The sequence below is a fragment of the Streptopelia decaocto genome, assembly GCF_964273445.1.
Source record: "Streptopelia decaocto genome assembly, chromosome: 2".
In the NCBI taxonomy this organism is placed as follows: Eukaryota; Metazoa; Chordata; class Aves; order Columbiformes; family Columbidae; genus Streptopelia; species Streptopelia decaocto.
Genome location: NC_138655.1, coordinates 146,136,492 through 146,160,166, shown reverse-complemented (window position 1 = coordinate 146,160,166; position 23,675 = coordinate 146,136,492). Strand labels below are relative to the sequence as shown.

The 23,675-nt window shown below is 40.4% G+C and overlaps 1 protein-coding gene across 10 annotated transcripts in view; it reads left to right on the top strand.

Annotated features, from left to right (window-relative positions):
- The window catches only part of ABI1 (abl interactor 1), an 82,386-nt gene extending 59,083 nt beyond the window's left edge, over positions 1-23,303 (top strand). The window contains exons 4-12 of one of the 10 annotated variants that reach the window (XM_082046466.1): positions 2,996-3,010; positions 3,735-3,835; positions 8,458-8,598; positions 10,575-10,675; positions 11,848-11,928; positions 13,602-13,778; positions 16,605-16,691; positions 20,754-20,939; positions 22,610-23,303. In XM_082046466.1, coding sequence (XP_081902592.1) covers positions 2,996-3,010; positions 3,735-3,835; positions 8,458-8,598; positions 10,575-10,675; positions 11,848-11,928; positions 13,602-13,778; positions 16,605-16,691; positions 20,754-20,939; positions 22,610-22,785 — 1,065 coding nt within the window. In that variant the 3' untranslated portion in view covers positions 22,786-23,303. The remainder of the gene's footprint in view (positions 1-2,995; positions 3,011-3,734; positions 3,836-8,457; positions 8,599-10,574; positions 10,676-11,847; positions 11,929-13,601; positions 13,779-16,604; positions 16,692-20,753; positions 20,940-22,609) is intronic. The other 9 variants (XM_082046467.1, XM_082046458.1, XM_082046460.1 and 6 more) reach the window with 9 other exon arrangements.
- The last annotated feature ends 372 nt before the right edge of the window (positions 23,304-23,675 follow it).

The following is a 23,675-nucleotide window of genomic DNA, read 5'->3' as shown; positions in this document are numbered from 1 at the left end:
TGTCACATGCTTGGCAGGTTTTCCCTGGAAAGGCAAAATTGTTCTGGTTGCTTCTTTAAAACTTCTCTCTGCTCTGATGCTTGCAAGAAACCTCAACCAATACTGCTGCTTACCATGCTGTCTTGTTTCTGGGAACAACCTGATCTGTCTAGTTCTCTGCCTCTGCATCACAAGCATCCCCAGCAAGCCTACACACCACGTTTTTGTTTGGATGTGTATGTCATCCAGGATGCTGGTATCTGGCTGAAAACTGTCTCCTGCATGTACAGTAATACAGCTAGCGGGAGGAGAAGGGAGTCGTGCTCCTTACAGCTTCTGTGGGAGTCCACAGTGCTGCTCTTCATTTGACTAAGCTTTTTTCCTTTTGCACCTCCTATCTCTTATTTTATAGATCACTCTCAGAACAGTCTCTTCCCTCTTCAAGCTGTGAACCTTATGTATGCTGCTGCTGCTGCTTTGCTTCTTCATGCCCTGCATTTCCTTCCTTCCTGACTCTGACCTTCTCAGTACCAATCAAGCAGTTGGTGATGGTCATGTTCTACCAACTGGCTGGCTGGCATAGAGGCTTTTGTAGAGATGCTCAAACTTGCATTAAACATGTACCATTTTTTTTTCTTTTTTTTCCCCATTTTTCCTAAAATCATGATGAGTCTAGACCCTGCTGCCTAAACTGTTCCCAGTTCCGAGCAATTTTTTTAATTGCTTAGAAAGCGTTATGTTTGGTTTTCAGACCAAGAAATGTGGCAAGGTTGACCTCAAGCTGAGCCAATAAATACAAGATGATGTCTCCTTCTAGCTAATTAGGTTATTGACTGTGATTAAATAGCCATATGGTTCATCTTGCTTCAATTAATTTGCTTTCCTTCTTTACTTCTGTCTTTTGGATCAGGAGTTCCTCTCCCATAAGGATCCCTGTTCCGTTTGTCTTCCTTCCTTCTGTGTTTTTCTGCTCATATGATCCTTGTTTGTATTGACAGCAATAGAGAGGACATGTACAGAGCTTTTTACTTCTAGAAAGCAGTTTGACAGCAGTTACTAATTCTGCACAGTAAAGTGTATACATCTGTCTGCATGTTATTTAACTGGTAGCAAAAGAGATGAAGCTCACCTGATACAGTGGTAGAGATAGGAAGAAAGGTCAAGAGCTGTTGGACTTTGGATACATGTTTAGTATGTTAAGCAATACTTAGCAGTAGAAAGGTTTGAAATAACATGAAGATTCCCGAATCATTGCTAGATGTTGATATTTGTGTTGCTGCAGCAGAGGCAGAATGTAACAGTGATTAGGGAGGAGGTGGAAAGACTCACAGGAAGTGCTGAATGATACTCCATAAGGAAAGAGAGGAAGCTTTTGGGCTTTGTATTTTTGAGGCAGGCAAATTTAGCAGTAGAGGCTGGGTGGGAACCCATGCCACCCTTCCTTTTAAGCCTTTAAGAGGTTTCTATCTATGGCTGCTAGGGAGGGACAAAACCAAGAGTTTTGCCTTTTGGTCTCTTTTAACAAATTCCTTGTATTATGCTGTTGCACTTGGCAACTGATGAAGTAAGGGAAAGGGTCACATATTCCTGTGAGAGGGTAAAGCAAGTTTCATTGCTAAAAGCCTGTTTTAAAAATATAATACTTGGGAGACTACCCTGGCATCCTGGAAACTGAGCCTTCATGCTTTTCCATTAAATGAGTATGTGTGGACAGCGTGGTTTAAATGCCTTAATTCTACCACTCTGCTGATGAACCTCTGCCCAAAACCTTCAAACTTACCACAGCTAAACTTTTTAATTTGAGTTTTGGAGCAGGTTTTTGTTTCTGTTCTTGTAATTGAATAACTTAAGGGCAGTTGCTTTCAAACTCTTTCGATTTATTAAACTCCAGCTGTTTTTCAGTGGTTTTGCAGACCGTGTCAGAAATCTCATTGCACATTGCTGTATAGCATGTTTTCTTTATTTTTCTGAGTTTTTAAGAGACCTTTAAACTGGTCTTAGTGTCTTGGAAGAGGAGAAGGTGCAAACTGCAGTTTGAAAACCTGTGCATTAGGAGGCTTGTTCTGGATGTGACAGTTTATTTCCAAACAACCTCAAACAAAAAAACAAAAAACATTTGGACTATTTTATGTTTTGGGGTTTTGTGTTTGCTTGGGTTTGGTTGGTTTGGTGTTGTTTTTTTTTTTTTTTTTTAAAATTAGTGAAACTAATAATTTTCCCCATTCAAAAACTTGAGTGTCGTCCCCCCTCCCCCCCCCCCGAATAAAATCATAGAACTTGAATTTATTTAAAGTTTCACATTCATTTTCCTTATGATGCCAATTTTTTTTTTTAACTCTGCAATTACAAAGCCTGTAAAAATGATGTGGTGGAGTCATATAATGACTTGATTCTAAGATCTGAAATTTCAGAGTAACCATCATTACAGCATTACCAACACAGTTCTGAGCAGCCAGCACTCTCCTGGCTTGAGTCAGATTTCAATCAATAAACCAGAGGTGAAAGGTGCTGCTGCTCATCCTGTTCGAGAAAGCCCTTTTCTTTATTTATCATTCAATGCAGCTGCTAGGATTTCTTCACAGCACATGAAGGTTAAGTGTCAAAACAACAGGCAAGTCTATTCTGCATCATATAGCTGAAACTGTGGTTTTGTGAACGAATTCTTAAGTGCATGTTGCCATTGAAATAGCATTGATTTGGGTTTGGACTTGAATGGTCAGCAAAGTGCTTTTCAACCCTTTATTGCCCATGAGGAGCCTGGCAAAGAAATCTGGCAAAGCTTAGCTAGACTTAATTTTGACACAGGCGGTTTTCCTGTGGTTACTTAGACACAGAACTTTCAATGACGAAGTGAGCTGTTAAAATCTCTGTTAGCGTACTGGGGTGCAGCTAATTATCAGTAGATAGAAATGCATTTTTGAAATGTGATAATCTGTAGTTTAACCTGTCCTATCAGTTATGATGGATCTGCCATTAATTTCTACCTTTTTCCCCCCCTTTTTTTGCCAACGTTAAGTGGCTAAAAGCCAAGGTAAGAAGTGTTATTTCTCCTTTGACCCACAGTGCCTCATGTGACTGATAGTAGAGGCTGCAGAGCCATTAAAACTGAAAACTAGCGCTCTCTTATGCTCTCCTCTGCTTTCCATAGGATATTTAGATTAAAAATGCTCTAGTTGATTTTTTTAAATTTACAGTGTTTACAGTGTGTCAATATATCTGCAATACATTGACATCTGCATTTATACATAGATACATTAATTTCTCTAACACATGTAGTGCTTTGCTCTGAATTCAGTAGATGCCTTCATTCCCTTCACTTACATTTTTTGCAGGAGACTTCCCAGACAACCTGAATGACTCTGCTAGTCAAATAGCAGGGGCAAATTGAGAAATTCTTGCCCATGCTGACTGTATTGTACTGTCGGTGTTAAAGTTTGATTTAAATTATTAATACCCGAATGGAGATGAACAGAAATGTGGCTTCCTTTTAAAGAAAAAGAGGATATAAGAGATTTGTGCATGAACCTGTCAATTGCCTACCTTTCTGATGTCTGTTGTAAATTAATAGCAAAAATAACATTAAGCTTGTGTTTAGACTCTGTGTTTACTGCTGTCTTGCGTGTAGCTGAAAACTTGCTGTTTGACAGCTGTCTGGGAATTCTCACTTCATATTCTTACACTTAAAAAAAAAAAAAAGCTGTCAATAATAGAGCTGCTCTGTTATAAAAATAAAATCATGTTTTCCCTTATTTCAGCATGGAAATAACCAGCCTGCAAGAACTGGCACCTTGTCAAGAACAAATCCGCCTACACAAAAACCACCAAGTCCTCCCATGTCAGGCCGGGGAACTCTGGGGTAAGAATAAAGACTGCTTGGTCCCGCCTGGGTAATAGTTTTAATTGTGCCAGTGTTGGTGTTTCTCAAATACGTGGATAGATGGCAATTCTGATTTTTTTCAGGGAAAAAAAAACATAATTACATCTTCTGTATAAACCCTTTCAGTTGCATTAACTCTTATTTTCATTATGACCCTTTGAAAGAATGTTTTTTTTTCGTGGTGGAAGGCTTTGTTGTACATATGGGTAAATGAGGGGGGTGGTTGTTATTTCCAATTTTGTGGGAGAAATCCTTAGTGACACAAAAGAATATCAATGAGGTTTTAACTTCAGTGGGGGAGAGACTTTATTGTTAAAGTTTTTGTCTACTCATTTTTCAATATTATAAGAGGAATGAAGCGTCTGTTTGGTGCCATATCTCTTTGCATTATCTAAGCAAAATTAGTGGCATTGTGAACACATTGGCAACGTTGATTCTCACAGGCTTGTGCACTTCTATTTTTATGCTTAAATGAGGAAGGATTTTGCTATTCCCAAGTGCTTCTGTGAGCAGAGTTCCCTGCTGTAGCATCTATTTTGCTGCTGTGGACCTGTGGGTAATGAAATCTGCTTATCTTCATGTGCCAGCAAATAGTTTTGTTGCTAGAGAGCAAAACATTAATGCTTGAGAAACTCAGAGCAGGTGCCATATGGTTTTGTATGTCCAACTGTGCAACATCTTCCAAAAGGCATCCCAAAACAAGCCCATCTTACCTATTTGTCACTCTGTCTTTCCTTTATGCTGTGAGGGACTGTGGCACTGTAAAGCTGTGGCATGGTTGTGTGTCGGGGGGAGTAATTTAGGGTTCTGCTTACTGCAGAACAATGTTTAGATTTCTTAAAGAGAAATGCAACTTAAAAGAGTTCGGTGGCAGGTTCATTCTATTATTTACTGCATGGGGGAAATATGCCAAGCCAAATGCTGCTGACCTCTCCAAGTGCCCATATCCGTTCATGAAGCAAACTTTCAGGCACCTTCCCTCCCTGATAACTGTTTGCTCTGCAGTCTGTATTTTAGAACTCCAGAGGCAAACTTTCAGGCAAGGCCTGGTAACTGTATGCAGAACAGACTTTCAGGAGACAAAATTCTTACAAAATAAAAAATTTAATGGAGCAGAATAGCAGAAGGGCTGGCTTAAGCTGGGTACCTGCACAGAGGTCCCCGCAAGCATAGAAAACTACAAACTTCTATATCTTTACAGGCCATTCATACCATGATTCAGTCCAATAGCAATATTTCACTTTGAATCTTCTTGCTTCTCATTGGATCTTTTTTTTGTCGGATTCCATGTGGGCCTTTGTTTTGTTCAGCAGTAGACAATGTTTACGGTCCATAGCCTTGCAGATACTGTTTTGTCTGAATAAATCCTTTTTTCTCAGCTAAGTGCAAAATAGGTCTTGTCTTATCAGTGTTCAGTGTAGTTTGTAGTTGCTTTTGGTAAATATGAGCAGAACTTTACAGCTTAATTTTAGAAAAAGCAGCTTACTAAGTAACATAAAGCAAAGAATATTCTGAAAATCATACAACCTTATATCTCGAAATAATTAATTACATTTAGTATGCATCTACTTAAGCTAAATGATTACTATATTGAACTTGAATTGGGCTCATCCACTGACCTGTGAGTAGTAAAAACAGTGCCATACAGCTCTCTTATTTAGCAGGCAGAGCTCAAAGTGGGCTCATCCAGGCTGTCATATTTGTAGAATAAAGTGGGTGACTCGTAGTCAGATTGCATACAGCAGGAAAGTCTGCACGAGACTCCCTGCGCCCACAAGTTACCGGTGTTCAGTGTGCTGTTCTGCTTCCTTGTGGGTCTCCTGGAAGGAGTTTTTGGCCTGACTGTGGCCCAGGCCCTCACCTCCTCTGGAGCCTGGACCAAACTGCTGCCAGTTTGGCTGTAGGGGAGTTGAGTGCATCCGCCACATTGTGTTGGCTTCAGGTATGTTGTCTGAGAGAGGTGGTGAGCTGGAAAAATGAGGAGCGATGAGATGGAACAGGATGGCAGACGAGCAGCAGAGGTCAAGGAAAATTAGAAGCAGCAACTCCTTTTGTCAAATACTAGCTTTTTTTTTTTTTTTTTTTAATCCTGATTTGGTGTTTTGCTGCTTTACCATGCCAGTGTTTGTTTGGTGTTCTGCAGAGAAATTACCCTGGAGGTTTCCTCAGCATGTTTTGTGAAAATTCCCATTGCTCAAGGGCATGCAATCAGTATTCCAATTGTCTCTCTTATCCCAGCTGAGAAAGAGTTGTTTATCAGCCCTGGCAAGCTGGGTAGCGCTTTCATGTCCTCTTGGACGCTTGCTATTGAAACAGCAGTGTTGATGAGCTTGGTGAGCTGCCTCTCTCTAATGCTCTCCCCTGAACAAGACAGAGCTGTTTGGTTGCCTTAGCTGATGCCTGATAAGGATTAATCAGCTGAATGTCATTTCCAGATGAGCTTGACAAGAGACAGCAGTTGGCTGAGGGGGAGGAATAATGTGGGTGGGTAACAGAGATTTCTATCTGCCCTTCTTGTTCAGGAAGCACAGCTCTTGTCTTGAGCATCCGTGTTCTGCCAAAGCATGAAATATCATAGGCATGACTGTTTCCCTAATATATGCAGAAAAAATTGCTAGAAACTGCAAGGATACTACTCTTCTCCCTTTGATCCAGAAAACAGAGAGAACCATGTAAAATCAGAACTGAGCTTGGTGTGTAACACGGGCTGTCAAATGTGTGCTCTCTATTGTGCAGCTTGTCCCTCTGAGGCAGGACTAGCTGAAGGAATATGGTGGGGATGGAGTTCTGCACAGAAATCATGTGGGCTGAAAAGGGAAAGGGGCTGCAGGAAGCAGGGGTCTCCTTACTGGACCCAGGAGAGACTGTGGAAAAGCTTGGATGCTCTGGGTGGAAGTATCACAGGAGGAGGAGTGAATTTCTGGAGCTGGATGGAGGGAGTAGCCGTTGGGCCTTGAGGGTGCTGGGGCAGAGCAAAGGCCTTGGGCTCCCTGGACCCTCCCTGGTGGCAATGGGCATCACGCCACACTGCAGCATGGAGGGACAGCGGGGCAGGGAGCACCGGGCAGTGTCAGGAGGGAGGGTTCTCCTCTCTGGGGCTGGCAGAGAAGCAAAGGGAAGGAGTGGACTTGAGTGATGGAAAGAAATTGTTTTTGACTTCTCTGGTGCTTTGGAGTTTGAGTTCTTCAATGAAGCTGAGAAGAGCAAAGGAGAAACTGAGGCACGGCTGAACCTGAGGGTGTAGTGGGGGTTTGCTTTTGACAAGATTTTTAATTGTCCAGGCTAAATAAACAGTACTACAGACCTGAGTAGTAGTATCGCCAGGGCCTTCCAGGGTAGAATACCTTAAAACATTTTCAAGGTTATTTCTGTTGGAAGCATATTTAAAATCTTCCTTGGTTATCATTTTATTTGATGGTATTTAGAGCTCTGTCTCTTACAACCGAAATACAAAGTATATTTATTTTTCCCATGACTGATCTCTTTTGGCAGATCTATAGGTGGTGGCAGTCTGCATATTAAAATCATCTGGAGTTCTTTATGTATACAAACTAATTTACAAACACCACAGTGCATGCAAACAATTATGGTATTTCCACTTCTCTCCTTTAGAGGTTTTAATAGTAGAATGTTGTAGTTAAAATTTAGTGCTGTTGCATTCCATATTGTAAAAAGGAAGTCAATAAGTGTCTTAAAATACCAGGAAGCTGTGTAACTTATCAGCTCAGTTAAAACCAGTAACTGAAGAAATGATTAAATGCCAATAGTTAAGTATTTTTGGTTTTGCTTAGCTGGTGCGTTGCCAAATTCCATGCCTTGCAAGGGATCTCTTAGTTACTGGTGAGAACTGAAGAGCTCTGCAATTCAGTACAATAAACACTCTGTTCTTAAGGCAGTAATGGGTCTGGTAAATAGATCTCGCAAGATCTGTGTTATATTTCTGACTCGATGCAGTGTGCTAGGTGACTGTGGGAGTCTCTGGGCTTCACTTCTTTGGGCTGGAAAACGAGACAATGAAGCTCATCCAAAGCACTTTAAGATCTGCCTAAGTGATATGAGGTTGCTGAATTACTGTGTGAAATGATGCTGCTAGGAAGAGCATTGGTGATTGCAAATGTAGCTGTGAATCTTTCAGCCTTACTCCTGTCTCAGTGAGTTGAATACCTTTAGCCAAGAATACTTTTTTGGAAAGCATTTGGGGGGGTGGGGAGGAAGGGAGGAAAGATGATATTGTTACAGTGGAAGAGCTGCTCACAAACACTGTACTGAAAGGTAACTCCAGAATGTTACACAGATGTTAACTATTGTATGTTATGTAATCCAATAATATATTTTGGGTGGTAAATTTACTTCAGGCTTTTTTAACTACTTTATGTGCTGTAGGCCAACTGGTATGGATCTACATAGGAGCACTTAAGAGAGTTGAATGTGACCTGTCTACCCTGCCCGGTGGAATTCGTTTCATATACTGTAATGTGGGTCACTGTGCAGTGATTTCTTATGAAAACTTAAGGAAACAAATGGCTTCACCACTTCATTCATTTATCCTTTTGATCTTCTGCTCATTTATCTGTCTTTAAATATTTTTTTTTGTTGACCAGACGAAATACTCCTTACAAAACCCTGGAGCCAGTCAAACCGCCAACAGTCCCCAACGATTACATGACCAGTCCTGCCAGACTGGGCAGTCAGCACAGTCCAGGAAGGACGGCTTCCTTGAACCAGAGACCAAGAACACACAGGTAGAGCGTTTTCTCACCGTAACTCCTTCCTGCTTGGCATGCTCTTGCTTACTAAAATAATGGAAAAGCTTTGAAGCTTTGTGCCTGTTAGCTTTTTGTTGAGAGGCAAAAGGTGAGTTATTCTGCCACTCCACATTAACAGAACGTGACTGTGTTGTTGACTTCTCTAGCACATTAAACTGTTTTCGTACTCTATGGAAGCCTCATTTAATCTAGCAGGTTCCATAACTACAGGCCTTGTTTTATGTAATAAATTTATTTTGTTCTATGATTTCTTTCCCAAGAATAAGCAAAACTTTAAAATTTATGCAGTTGCAAGGTAAGATAGTGATGGGTCCTAATGGGTTTGAAACTGCATTATAAACCTTAGCCTAAAATACATGTAGGTTTTTATTGTTGTTGTTCTCAAGACCACTAATTGCAAAGGGAAATTTCTGTTGATTAGAAACACCATGATTAAGGTAGTCTGAAAGAGCTGATTGCTTTCTTTTTACTAGAACTTAATGCTCATAATCAGTGCTAGCATAATAGAAGCACAAAATAAAAGCTATTCACAGAGCAGGTATTGGCATCAACCACTTGTTTCCACATGCTGAAGGGCTTTGAAAGAGGAGTGTGTGTTTTGAGTGAGAAGGGCATTTCAGATTGTACCTCGTTGTTTTGGGGTTTTTTTTAGTGCCATTTTTTTTTTCTCGAATTGCAAGGCTTGATCTTTCTCTGAGCCTCTTGAGTGAATTCAGTTTTTTCAGTTTGATTTTTATCATGGGCTTCGAACTGCAGGGGAAAAACAGATGAAAGAATTCGATATAGTTAGAAGTAAATGTTAGCTTATTTTTGAGAGCTTCATTCTTATTTTTTTTTAAGCTCCGAGTAGGCAGTTAAACATGGTAGGTATTGGAGCTTGAGAGAGTATTTTGGACACAGCTGATCATGAGATACTGTCAGAATGTAATAATTCCTAAATCTGGCTGCAACCAAGATCTTGTTAATCTGTTTAGCTGGCTACTGTGAATGCTTCCTACTCTTGTCTCACAAGATTTTCTTTTATGTAGACTGCAGTTAGAAATTCAGCTGCAACCATGGTGACAAGATCAAGGTCTTCAGCATACAGAACACTAATTTCGAAGGAATTATCTTGGCTTCCATTTCACGCCACTGATTTTTCTTTTTTGTAACAGTGTTATTTTCTTAACGTATATTTGTATGATTTGGTCTTGACTCTTGACAGCACTGATTTGTAGCTACCCAGGAATGGTATATAAACTATAGCATCACTGAGTATTCTTTAATTAGCATGGATGGTTTAAAGTGGTGTTTTGACTTCAAAATATCATGAATACTTAGTTCCCTTTATATTATCCGTTTAATCCATGTAAATTCAAGCCTTGGCCTAAGCAGTGCTCTTGGATAAAAATAAGGACAGCTTCTTTTTCAGCTATATACAGAAATGTACAGAAACATACAGAAAATTATCCACATCACACCCCATCACAATTGATTTATCATGGTTGTTGTCAGTTCAGAAGTTCTCAGTCTAAACTTCTGCGGTGAGTGGAGGAAATGTTCCTTCAGCTAACAGTATAAATAATCTTAAATGGTGACTTACAGTTTAGATATTAACTTGTCCATCCCTAGCTTATTACTTTAAATTATTACAAGGCACCAAACTATTACTGCAGTTGTTACTCCATTACCTAGAACTGGTATCATTGTTTACCTTTTTATTTTTTAAAGCATTTAATTACATATTTCATGCATAGTGATGTTTATCAGCTTAGCTAATTCCATTATTAGGAGTTTCATGCATCCAGATTTGATTGGCTCTATGTAACTGTAGGTGGAGACAGAGGCATTTTATAGGGGATTTTTCAACAGTCTAAAATTGAGTTAGGCTAGCAGAGCGTGCACAAAGAGTGTGACTGTTTACAGGCATTGGTAGGAAATGCTGTGCTAATACTTGTGTTTTTATTTTCTAGCGGTAGTAGTGGAGGAAGTGGCAGTCGAGAGAATAGTGGAAGCAGCAGTATTGGCATTCCCATTGCCGTGCCTACCCCTTCGCCGCCAACCGTTGGACCAGGTATGTGGGACTCTTCCCATGTTCACTTAAGGCTGTAATGTCAGTCGCTTGTGTTTGCAGAGGGATTTGGAGTGAATACAACAGGGTAGAAACTGTCCTGAAGCACCATCCTACTCATGAAATATCTTATGAATGCTGAGGGCCATCTAAAGTTTTAATTCTTTACCAAAAGTACTTGGAGAACAATCACTTACAGAATAGCAGATGGTTAAAATACCTTTGTTGGTCCATGTTTTTACAAGATAACCAAGGTGGGGAGGGGATAGAAAGAGAGAGGTGTATCCTTTTAAATTTTATCTTTAAATGCCTATCTGCAATTTGGCATTTCTGGATGCCTCGAGAAGCAGCAGCAGCAACTATGTGCATGTTTGCTGGGAAGCATCTTCTGCAATAGCCTGCTAAAATTACCATCTGCCAGTGATGGTATGTACATGTTATTTTTTTAATAAATTTCTTTACTTCAAATAAAATGCAGAAGATGACAAAACCACTGCTAGTAGTAGAATTCAGGCTTATCCACCAGAGTTGTTTATGCTGTGATTACAGTCTGAAGTTGCTAAGCTATAATGGAGATCACTGAGAGAGGCAGGAGAACTAGTGTGGATAAGATAGTATAGCAATGAAAAAGAACCATGCAGGAACTCTTGGTATCACATGCATATTCCCTTGTATTATGAATGATGAATGGTGAGAATGTGTAGGATCCTTCTTTATTATAAGCCTGGCAGGATTATTATCTTGGTAGTAAACTAATTCTGTCACTTGTTTACTACCTGTGCATTTTGTAAGCACATAATGCTAATTTGCATGAGAAAAGTGTGACGCTTTGGTGTAATGTAATTTTGATATTGCACCTCTTAAATATCTGTTCCTCAGATGACAAGTCTTCACTTTTTTACACACCTGTAGGCTTTCTGTTCCCAGGGGTTTGTGATCCTGCAGTAGTAAAAATAGGCATGAAATATTACTAGTATCTGGCATCCCATAAAAATCAATTGAAATAAAGATCTGCAGGTACAGAACCCTGTCTGGGATCAGGGCCTGAGTTTGTATCAGTTGACCAACGTTGAATTTCTGTACTTATTTGGAAAGCCTGTGAAGTGCCTGTGCTTTATTTGTTTTTTTCTTTATAAAATATATGGCCTAATTGGGAATATAAACTATTTTATTAGCACACATTTCTGTTCCTCCTCCTTCCGGAGCCCCGCCAGCACCACCACTGCCACCACCTCTCCCGCTGGGCAGTCTGATAGGTGAGACTTGTGTCAGTGCTGAAGTGATCGCAGTCATGCTGCATAATCAATAATCATCTCTTCCTAATGGACTCAATGAGGGTGTTTTTTCTTCTGTAGTGGAGTCTACATGATTTTAGTATAAAAATCAGTTCTGGGATTTTTTTTTTTTTTTGTTTTGTTTTGTTTTATTTTTGTTTGTTTTTAAACAAATCTAATCACCACTAATTTCCTGCTGTTAAAGCCTCTGAAGATAAATGCACAAGGTCCAGGGAGAAGGTTGACAGTTGCCTGAAATCTCAGTTCTCAGTAAAGCTCAGATCCAATTAGTCTGATTTATAAGAATTCAAAATCAGCTTGATTATTGGCATTCTGCTTTATCACTCCCACAGCTGAAACTAAGTCACAACAGTTGCACTCTGGCTTACAAATGGTAGCTGATATGTAGGGTGATGTATGTGTTCTGTCCTGTGGGTGTAAGGTGACCGAAAAGCAGAGTGTCTGTCAGAGTGTCTTGGGGTTGATTCTGTAACACTGCAGGCGGGTGGCAAACTGGAAGACTTGAGGACATGAACTAACAGTTCTTGAAAAATTGCTTCAAGCATTACATACAGCTGTTAGCGTGGGATCTAAAAGTAGTACTATTCAAAACAGGTGGGAAAAAATACCCCACCCTTTCCTGTCACAGGCTGATGACAAAATTCACTGACTGTGCTATGAAACCGGCTTTGGAGGCTTTGACCCACGTAACCCTTTGCACTTTCTCGTACTGAAGTGTTAAGTGAAAGTGACTTTGGATAGTATTACAGGGCTGCAAACTTCTGATCACAAGCTGTTTGTGTATATATGTGTGTGTGCAGTTTCGTATATACTTATATATATTCATATTAAGATATATACCTATGTATATAAAAGCACAAAACATTTTATTGCAAAACAATTTTTGCATTTAAAAATTGTGTTGATCCATGTGACCTTAACCTGTGAGATTCATTGGTCTGCAAGGTGTGATTTTTTTTCTCTGTGAGAGGTGAATCCAAAAGAGAACTTAAATTGGCTTATTAACCTTGAAGCTTGTGCAGCAAGCATGTGGAAGGTAAAAATGGGTGTTCATCGTGAAGAATGAGTGACATGTCTTTCTGTGATCTGGCATTGGTGCTTCTGATTTGTTAGTGCAAATTCCATCAATATAAAAGCACAACTAACAAATATGATTGATAAATATGCCATGTGTCTAAAGCTCATTACAGTTGTTTCACTGTTTTATTAGAGTGTCTTTTTATATTAGATTGGAGCCAAGTTCTGGTTCACAATGGAAAACATTTGCTTTGATCAGAATGTTGATTTTTTTGTGTGTGTGTGCTTTTTAATAAAGGGTATTGCATGTAAAATAATTGAGAGATGCTTAGGAGTTGGAAGCTGATTCAGTTTTCCAGTCCAGTCTCTCATAGTTCTCAGCATTTCTCAAATGCCCTTTTATATGAGTGGTTTATGTTTTGTGTGTTTTTTCTCATTATTGATTACAACAGGTATGTTTGTTTTTCTGTTAATCTCCTGTTACTGGCCTTAAATCATTGGAGACGTGTAATCAAGTATTTCCTATGGTCTGGGCTTTTTTTCTATTTTCTGCATTCTATCCCAAGTAATACTCTGCTTAAGTCTTTTCCTCGGTTCCTCTGGCTAATGCTTTTCAGCTGCTCCGGGTTCAGCTCCTGGTTCCCAGTATGGCACAATGACCAGGCAAATCTCGCGACACAACTCTACCACTTCTTCAACATCTTCTGGTGGATACAGACGGAATCCTTCTGTGACTGCCCCATTTTCTGCTCAACCTCATGTTAATGGCGGGCCTCTTTACTCTCAAAATTCAAGTAAGCTTCTCAGCTCTGAAATCACAAACTGTTTTGAGCAAAATTATTGTAAAGGCATGCATGGCATTTTAATTCATTTATGAAGAGCATCAATCAGATTACTGCTTTCTTTCCTAAAACAGAAGGAAAAACAAACAAGAAAAACCATATTGAAGTTGTACAGTGATTGCACTCTATGCAATTATACTGTTTTCCCCTCTGACTTGTTTGCTGTTACTTGTGACAAGAAATTATTATGATTGCCTATCTAATTATAGGCACGTTATACTTAACATTTCAGGTGTGCTTGGAGAACATACACTAAACCCAGATTTTTTTTTGCAGGAGTCGTAATATGGTTGTAGTCCTACAGTCCTTCCACTACTGGGCTAGTGGCAAGAGAGTACTGGCAAAGCACAGTGCTCATGGAACAAACTTTTCTCATTAGAATGTTCTTCCCTGTCTCTGTCTCTTTCCTGATTCCAAGTTTCTCCTTTGTCCTTATTCCTAAGCTTGACTGTTAAAGAAGAGCTCAGTCTCTCTTTAGCAGACTCCTCCACTGTGCTTCCATACTAGTAGCAGTATAGATGGGATGGATGCCATGGGCAAATGAGCAGGGTTCAGTCAGCAGCATTCTGCCCACCTATCCAACAGGGCAAACAAGGTTCACTGCAGGAAGATCTGCAAAACAAGGATCTACTTGAGGGTTGGTAGAAGGCTGTTTCTATCCAGAAATGTCTTCCTTGCTATTTCCATAAATTTTGACCCGATACACAGGGGAGTGATAGTCCTCTAATGGTTTCTCGTGATGTGATGTTCTTCAGCATGTCAACTCTTTAAACTTTGGAGTGCTATTTCTTTTAAAAAGAAATGTTGATGTTTGGGCTGAAGATCGCTTTGGATCAGTGTTTGCTGTTGTGTACTTACTCTTAAGGAAAGAATGCATATAAAGTGTTTGAGACACTGAGGTGAAAAGTTTTCTCTGTGGTTTAGAAGTATTACATTTGTTGGAAAGTATTTTTATATGCAGATGCAGTACCTATCTATTTTGATTTTTTCCAATCCTGATTTTCCTCTCTCACCCATACTGGCCCTTTACTTTCCTCTACACTCTTGTTCCCCCAAATTAACTCACCATAGCAACAAAACCCCTTCCTATTTCAACAGTTGTGTTTTGTTGAAAAAAGAGACCTTTCCTTCTGGAAATAGTTCAGTTGTCTTAAATGCTGTGCACACCACTATTTCTGAACATTTATATTTGTCCAAAGCAATTTTTTGCTCAAATGCAGGTGCTGTTCCTTAATCTAGCCTCTCTGGTGTTTTCAAAATACTGATTGTCAACATTTTTTAAACAGTATTTTGATGGGTGTGTTTTTCTACTTTAAACTGTTTTCCTCTGTTTCTGTAACTGGTGATTTTAAAAATTTGTTTAATGCTACTGTCTTGACATTAAATCCAGGTCCCATGTTCCTGTAAGGTTTTACTTTCCATGCTAACAAATACTTTGGTTTTTTTTTTCTCAGATGTTTACTTCAGTTTTGTGAGAAACCTGTTTGTTCTCCATCTTTTATTGATCATTTCTCCCATACAGTTTATTTGGTCATTGGTTTTGTAATGAACTAAATGCTCCATTTTTATTCATCAAATATTAATCTTAGTTACGGCTTTATTTAAAACTTTTGCTTACTTGGAAGTACAGAACCTCTTTCAAATTTGGTTCCAACTTGGTTACCTGCTGAATTCCCACCTTCACAGGAATTTCTCTGCTTTAGTGCAATAGAAATTCCACTGAGAAGGGGCATGTTATGAACAAATGAGTTGATGTTTTGCTGGGTTTTTTCTTTTTCTTTTTTTTTTCTTCCCCTCTCCTTCATGAGGAGATGTGCTGCCAGAGCTCATCGTTTGAATGGTGTGTCCAGCTGCTGCCCATCCTCTTTCCTACTTGTAGAGGGAAGAGTGGAACATCTCAGCTGTCAGCCCAGCACCTCTGAGCACTGGTGCCACGTCTCATATCTCATTACTCACCAACTAGGTACACACTTCACAGAAAATGAGCTTGCAAGGGTTTCCTGGGGAGCCCTGGGCACTAGTGTAGCCAGTTGAACCTGCTGAAGCCTTTGGCAGCTTCTCAGGCTGCTGAGTGCCTTCTAACCGCAGAAGACTTAATAATTTAAAATAAAGCTCCATTCTGCTCTAAATCCATCTGATTTTCCTAGCAACAAGGCTAGGAAAGGCTTTTTCTATGTTCTATGTTTCTATGTTCTATGTAAAACAAAAACATAGTAAGCCAATCCACTGCCCCAGCAGAACAAACTTACAGGAGGTGCTCTCTACGAGTGTGAGGTGTTGATGTCGCAGCATTGTTTCCCCTGTAAAGCAGCTGGTTTTGCTGTGTGTCAGTGCTGCTTTGCTGCACTCGGGGTAGCACTCCACTCTTATTTTAGAGTCTGGAATCCTGCAAAACATCATCTCTACCTCTAGTCACGTGCTTTTAAAAGATAACTACTAAATTTGAGTAATCCCTATTTGGTAGTAAGAGGGAAAGCTCAATTTTGTGTGTTCCCCAAGTGAAGGAGCAAGTCCCTTCACAGGCGCAACTGCGCTGGGCTTTTGGTTCAGCTGAACTCAGGGGCGTGTTTTGCTTTTGCATCCTCAATTGGCCAACCACAAATTCAGCCTTGTTGGAAGCACAAGCTTGAAGAAGGTTCTTCTGTGTTTGTGTTCTTGTTGTTCTTTACATACTTTGTTTTGTGGTCCTCGTTACTGACGGCTACTTTTGTTGTGTTTCCTTTTTTTTTTCCTTTGTCTGTTTGACTTTCCCCAATATGGTGTGTGTGTTGCTACCAGTTTCTATTGCTCCACCCCCTCCCCCTATGCCTCAGTTGACTCCACAGATACCTCTCACAGGCTTCGTGGCCAGGGTGCAGGAAAACAGTAAGTCTGGACAAGCTGAGCTGTTAAAGGGTAGAGCCTACTTTCTTCTAGCATGCATGGCTGGCAAGTCAGACTCTATTTCGTTTCCTTTTCCAGAAGCTAATACCATCTTGCATTCTAGTGTCAATACGCTATTGGAGCTGAAGGGCACACTCTTCAATACTTTATAACATGCATGATTATTACTGACCCGTTTAAGTTCTGAACTGCACATTTATTATAGAAATACAGTGTGAAATATGGGGCATCTGCTTGATATGAATATAGAAATGTATCTTAATTAAAAATATTAATTTCATGTTGAATCATCCTGCCTGAGGCTTTTTCACTAGGGATAATTGATGAGTTTTTATCAGAAAGGCTTATGTAGACTGTCACAATATGTACTGTATAACCATTGGCTCTAATACTGTAGTAGTTTTCAGGAAGCTGTACAATCAATTGAAAACGTGCAGTTGTATGATCTAATGCCATTACAAAGGAGCTTGTAAGGTATTTCTCCTCTCGTAAGCTTTTCATTCTCTATTTCTTTGTGTTCTCTACCCGGATTTCACTACTGAGCTTCTTGCAACATAGCTCTGCTTGTTAGGTTTGCGAGAGATTTGCTCGCAGGCTGTGAGCTGTGCTGCAAGGTGTTTTGTACTGGTAACTCTGCTTTTACCTTTACTGCTTGATTCATTGATTCATTTCAGGTGAGTGTTACTGTCCCAAATGCTGGTGCGCGTGTAAAGTCATGTTCCTGATCTGGGGACATCTTTGCTGTAGGAGTATTTTGCAGTTCTGTAAACAACAGAATGGATGCAATGTAGAGAGGGCATGAAGTAAGTAGAAAATGTTTTTAAAGTGTTTGGGAGCCACAGCAAAGTCTTCTAGGATCTCAGAGGCTACTACTACATAGTAGCTATGTGGCTCCAGTATACATTTAGGGGCCCCTAGATCTGACTAGCACTGCTGTTCACTTTCCCATTAGAGCTTTTAAGTGGTCCTGTTCTGAGCATTCCTCTAGAGATAGGAGGAATCTCTGGTTCTTATTTGAAAAGGTATTTTGTTAAGTAAATAGTAAGAATGATGTTGATGTAGAATAGTATGCCACAAAACTGTGTTGATGAACCTTTCCAAAATTCAAAGTATAGAGGTAAACCTACAGAAGATGAAGGTTACAGAATGTCTTCACTTGCAGATAAACTTGAGAAAATTGACACCTGCTTCTGAATTGTTCCAAGTATTGTCCTCCTGGAGATAACACAGCCCTTGGGAGAGCGGAGGTGAAAGGGACAGACTTATTTGTGTGTGCAACAACAAAATGCAAGCTGACTTGTGAATGAGATTGCAGCAGAAACAGCTGAAGCTTGAAATCTGGTCTTAGGAATTGTTCTGTTTATTTTCTTTTAACAGTCCCTTGGGTTTGAGTGTTATATAACGAGTATGGCTTGGAGCTGCTGCTGCCTCATGTGGGAGGCAGGGGTGCGTGTGGCAGTCTGCGCATACGCTCAGCAAAACGGGCTTTGGAGGCTGTTGTTGAGTTTTGGCATCGTGTGCTAGACTTTCATCTGCCTCATTTTCTGCAAGAAGTCTACAGGGGAGCAGAGTTAGGGAGACGTGGGGTGGCCTTGTCTGTTACTTATAAAGATCTGTGGCTTCCAAAAGCAACATCCTCTGCCCTGTGGACTTCTTCCAGAGGACAAGGACAGAGGGCTTAGAAACTATGTAACACCTATTTTTTCCTGTGCCCAAACTGTGGGTATCTCCTTCAGAGAGGTTTCCAGTGTGTCCAGTGCCCAGGGACATCCGATTGGATGTAAATCGCTGTACAGTCACACCCAGTCCTTTCAAAAGGAGTCTGCTGGACCCCATTTAAAGAACAGGAATGTGGATACATACAAGAGAAGATATATCAGCTTGGAGCTGTAGAAATACTGGTCATTTTACCCCTTCTCATTTAGTGTGGGTTTTTGTATGCTTTTTTTCCCACCCATAGGAAAAGTAATGCTGTTGTAGAGCCTGCCTGTTTTAAGGTCCGAAGAGGAAAAGTCTAGGTTAAAATCCAAGAGGCAGGGGGATACTTCCATGGGGTGGCACGTGTCTGATTTTTCTGTTCCATTCTCTCCCCTTGTTTAAATGTGAAACTGAATTGTTTTAATTGTTTCCCATAAAGTATGCAGTTTCTGCACTGCATCTCAGGGCATGTGTTGGCACTTTCACACTTGTATTTCCTGCCCTTTTTTTTTTTCTCTTCAAATAAGTGACTTCATTGTTGAACCAATACAACTTTTTGCATTTATTAAAGTAAGGATTTCTCAAGATCTCAAAGGATTGTTGTTTCAGTACGGTTTTTTTTCCCCTGGCCGCAGACAAATATTAAGGGCAGAAACACATTTTGTGAAAGGTGTGCCGAAACTACTGCACAAAACCAATCCATTCACAAACAGCATTGTTATGTGTCTGTGGTGGGTTAATGAAGCCTGCCTGTGAGTGCTATTCAGTAACACAAGCAAGACATAGCGTTCACTCGGCCAAAGACTTTGTTAGGCTGTCTCCAAGTGACATAAATGGGCTTCTGTATGGGAGAGGAGTCACTAACACAGTGGCAACCAGTCTGACTGATGGAGAGAGCTGTGGGATATACAGCTCAGCTGGACTTGCAGGTGAAGAACAGCATTAATGGGCTGGGGGCTGGGGCTGAGGCCGCTGCTGCCCCTCGCCTCCTCCACACCCACACAGCAGTGGGTGCCAGCCGGGACACACGAGCCATGCTCAAGCCCCTTGTCAGGGGTGTGTGGCTGGAGAGCAAAGGTTCGTCACCGCTGGAGTAGCGGCCAGGCAAAAGTAAAGGGCATTAAAGGAAAGAGAAACCTTATTTCTAATCTCCAGTGCCATTGTAACTAGCAGTAGCTAAAGCTTCACTCAGTGTTGTTCTTTCCTTGCCCTGCAGCTTGGCTTTCTGCTCAGAATTAGTGTAGTGTGCTGGAGCACTTGCTCAGCCTGATGGTTTCTTCCAGTCAAACCTTTCCTAGAGCAGTGGTTTTCAGCCTGTGTTTTCAATGTGCAAAGTCCCAAACAAATCTCTTGTAATTAAATCTGTATTGCTACACAATAGAGTTGATTTTAGTGACAGTAGCTTCCTTTCAGCAATTTCTGGCTTCATAGTGCTTACACCTAGCTCCATGTATAGGAATAGGATAAGTGACTTGACGCCTTGCATCTGAGCGTGCTCCCTCTCTCCTTTGCTGACAGCTGCTGAGAATGTTGCTGAAAATTAACTTGATGAACTGATTTGAAGAGCAATTTTTACTATAATGTCTTTCTCTTTTTCCCTTTCCCAAAGCAACTTGTAAATGTGCTGACTGGAGAATCTCAGGGCAGGGATTTGACATTTTGGATTATACACTTAATTCCTTGAGCACTTTTTTCTCCAAGAGCAGCAGCTGCCTGTTGTAGTTCTCCATTTATTAACTGAATCCTGGATGTGTGCACACACAAGCTTGTCTGCAAGATAAGGATCAAAGCTTTTCCTCTGCAGAAGGGATTACTTGGCTTTCTCTTACCTGGTTAAATCTTAACCACTAGTCTCTTCCCTGTTTTATGATCCACACTAGATCTTTTTGTCCCCTTAATGCGAGCTCTGAGAGAGAAGGAATCCAAGGAAGCAGTGTTCAGAAATCAATTGGTTTGTTATAGGCAAAGGATTTGTTCAAAAGCGATCAAGCTGCTGGTGCAGTGCAGAGGCCTGTTGCAGCCTGGCTCAGAGGGTGCCGCTCGGAGTCCTCCCATAGCTCCCGCTGCAGCTCGCCCCCTCTCCGCTGGTGTTCAGCTTTTACCCTGCGGCATGTGCTTTGACTCTAGTAGCATTTACACATAGATTTGACCACTAATCACAAATGTAGTCGTATGTTGTAGCTGTTAATACAAAGCTTCTGTTTCTAATCAGTGCATGGTATTATAGTGCATGCTGTGTGTGTTGTCCCCCCACCCCTTTTATTTACAGTGTACAGCCTCTCAGGTTTGTTTGCATCTCCACACTGTTTTGATTTAAGAGAAAAAATAATCTCCAAACGTTTCTAGTTGCCGATAGCCCGACTCCTCCCCCACCACCGCCTCCCGATGAGATGCCGATGTTTGATGACTCCCCTCCTCCTCCGCCCCCACCCCCCGTGGATTATGAGGATGAGGAGGCTGCTGTTGTGCAGTACAGTGATCCCTACGCAGACGGAGATCCTGCTTGGGCACCTAAAAACTATATAGAGAAAGGTAAGGGAAGCGTTGCAACTCTGTCACTGCGATATCAGAGGATTAATGGTATCTGAACGGAATGAAGGATTTAGCTTGGGTCTGATGAAAATAGTCATTGTCCCTGCTAAGTCAGAACTCAAACCATTATTTTCTTAGTTTGTCTGTGGCTACACCTAATGTGATAAAATATAATCCTTCCTTAGAAGGATTATAAAATACCTTCAAGCATTCTAGAGTGGATTAAAAAAATCCTTAGTTATGAGAGGCAGATTTAAATGGGATGGCTTTCATCTTTGCTGAGCTGCTGGCCTGTGTCTGTAGCCGCTTCAGGATTGCTGGGAGATCATCTAGAAATAGTGTTGCAAAAAGGCCAGAAAGTCCGAGCTCTGTTTACCCCATCAAACCAGACAGCTGGAGTGGATCATTAGACTTTCAACTGTAAAATGTAGTGAGGCTTCCTTGGAGACTTAGCAGTGTCTCTAGATCAGCAGGCTATAAACTGTGCTTAGGTATGAACTCATACAGTAAATGTCCCTTCCCATGAATAATTGAGGTGCTCATTTCCTGCCTGGAGAGTTGTCTGTGTTCTGCCAGCGACTGCTTTGTCAACAGCAACGTTGCAAGTTTTCTCCCGCCCTGGCTGGCACCTGCAGTGCATGTGACACAGGGCAGGGTACCTGTGGCAGCGCTCCTGGCCGAACTGCCACGTTCCATCTCGGCTCCTGGCTGGACTGTGAGCAGGACATACCCATGGCATGAAAATAGCTGATACACCACATCATTATTTGCTAGGCATTAAGACATCATATTTCTGAAAATGTATATGTAAACTAGTAGGTTCTTGGAATTCATAAAACCAATCAATTGCATAAATCCGTGTTAGCTGTTTTGAAGCGTAAGGCTGTGGTGTCCAAAGTTAGTGGATTCCTAGTGGTAGTTCCTCAATTCTAGTATTGGTGGTGACGTTTACTTTCCTTAGGGAGACCTCCACTTTCTAATTGCACGCAATGAGTTGGAGGTTAGTAAGAGTAATATATTTGCTAAGCAGGTACTGCAAGTAGCTGGTGTTGCTGTAAATTTGCTTCTACTTTTTCCTATGGTAACTTTTACACCTGCACTCAGTGCAGCTTCTTGAAAAGTAGCACCAAAACTTCTCACACAGTTCTGTAGCCAAGACCATCCACTTCTGTACAGTGGCTTTATGCAGCTGTGTTAAGATCATACACTGAAGTAGATACTGTAAAGCTGCAGGAGCCGTAGTGTAGGGTTGTGGTTTTTTCCTGTTGGTCCATTTCTACAGGATGATGTATTATTTTTTTATGCTTTCTTTAATCAGGAGATCCCTAGACAGGGCCCTATTGCTTTTGAGGTAGTGTCACCAGAAATGACTGCCACACTCATGGAGCCAGTTATTTCATACTCCAGCTTTCAAGTGTCTGTATGCTCCGCTTTACTGTGTCACAGTCAACTGTACCTCTGTCAACAGTTTAACTGAACATTTCATGTAGTCACCACCCACTTCTTAATGGTAGCTAGTGTTGCAAGAAAAGTGAAATTAATGTTCAACAGGGAAAGCATGGAAAACCCTAGGATAACAAACTAGTCTCTTAAAAAATAACTATACTTCAAAAAATGTTAATACTGGTGCTATTAATAAAATGCTAAACGTGTCCCTGTTCCATCCACAGTTGTTGCTATATATGACTATACAAAGGACAAAGACGATGAGCTGTCGTTTATGGAGGGTGCAATCATTTATGTGATAAAGAAGAACGATGACGGCTGGTATGAAGGAGTTTGCAATCGAGTAACTGGCTTGTTTCCTGGGAATTACGTTGAATCAATCATGCACTATGCCGATTAAAATCCTTTGCTTTTCAAAGCTGGGTCTTGTATTCAGTCATACCATGATTATTTACAAGGGGTAACTAAAAAGCTAACAGAATTGTCTTAATATACTTTCAAAAAAATGTGCCCATTTCTTCAGGCCATACTGTTTTAATGGTATGATTGAATGTCCATCTCTCAAAGTCTCTGGAGACAGTATGTCTTATCTGATGGCAATTTGTAAAACAAGCAACTGTCTACAACTGGTTATACTTATTTACTTATGCATTGTTAATTTTATGACCAGCCTAAATATTCTGGGGAAGTAGGGTATAATATTTAATGAACCATGATCAGATTGTGCCATTACATTTTTCAGTACAGCATGGTAACTAACACTACGTTAGACTAACATATTAAAATCTGGATGAGAAGTTTAATGTTAGTGCTGGTCATATTACTTTTTGTTTAGACTCTTTGCTCATTCTTGAACTATATTTGTTTAAAGCATGCATACAAACTTATGTATTGAAATATACTTTTTTAAAAATCCAAGATGCTTCCAATTGTTGTAATCTTTACCTGGAGTATTCTCACTAAAGTCTATTACAATGAGTTGTTTGGGTCTAAGGTGTCCATGTGAATCAAAAATGGGTGGTCTTATGTATGTGTAATTTGTACCCGAGTTTTTTTAATGAGTAAATTTACATTGACTTTTTCCATTCATAAATATATAAGTGAACCAAAGGTCTTGTCCATTACTTTGTTGGTTGGCTTGGCAAAGAAGTTTGGAATGCTAACGTAGCAAAATCATGGCTGTGTTATCCCAGGCAATGTACTATAAAAAGCAAATGTTTGTAATGTGACTTTATCACTGACAGAGGGCAAATAAATTAGATATTAAATCTGAGTTACACACTTATACAT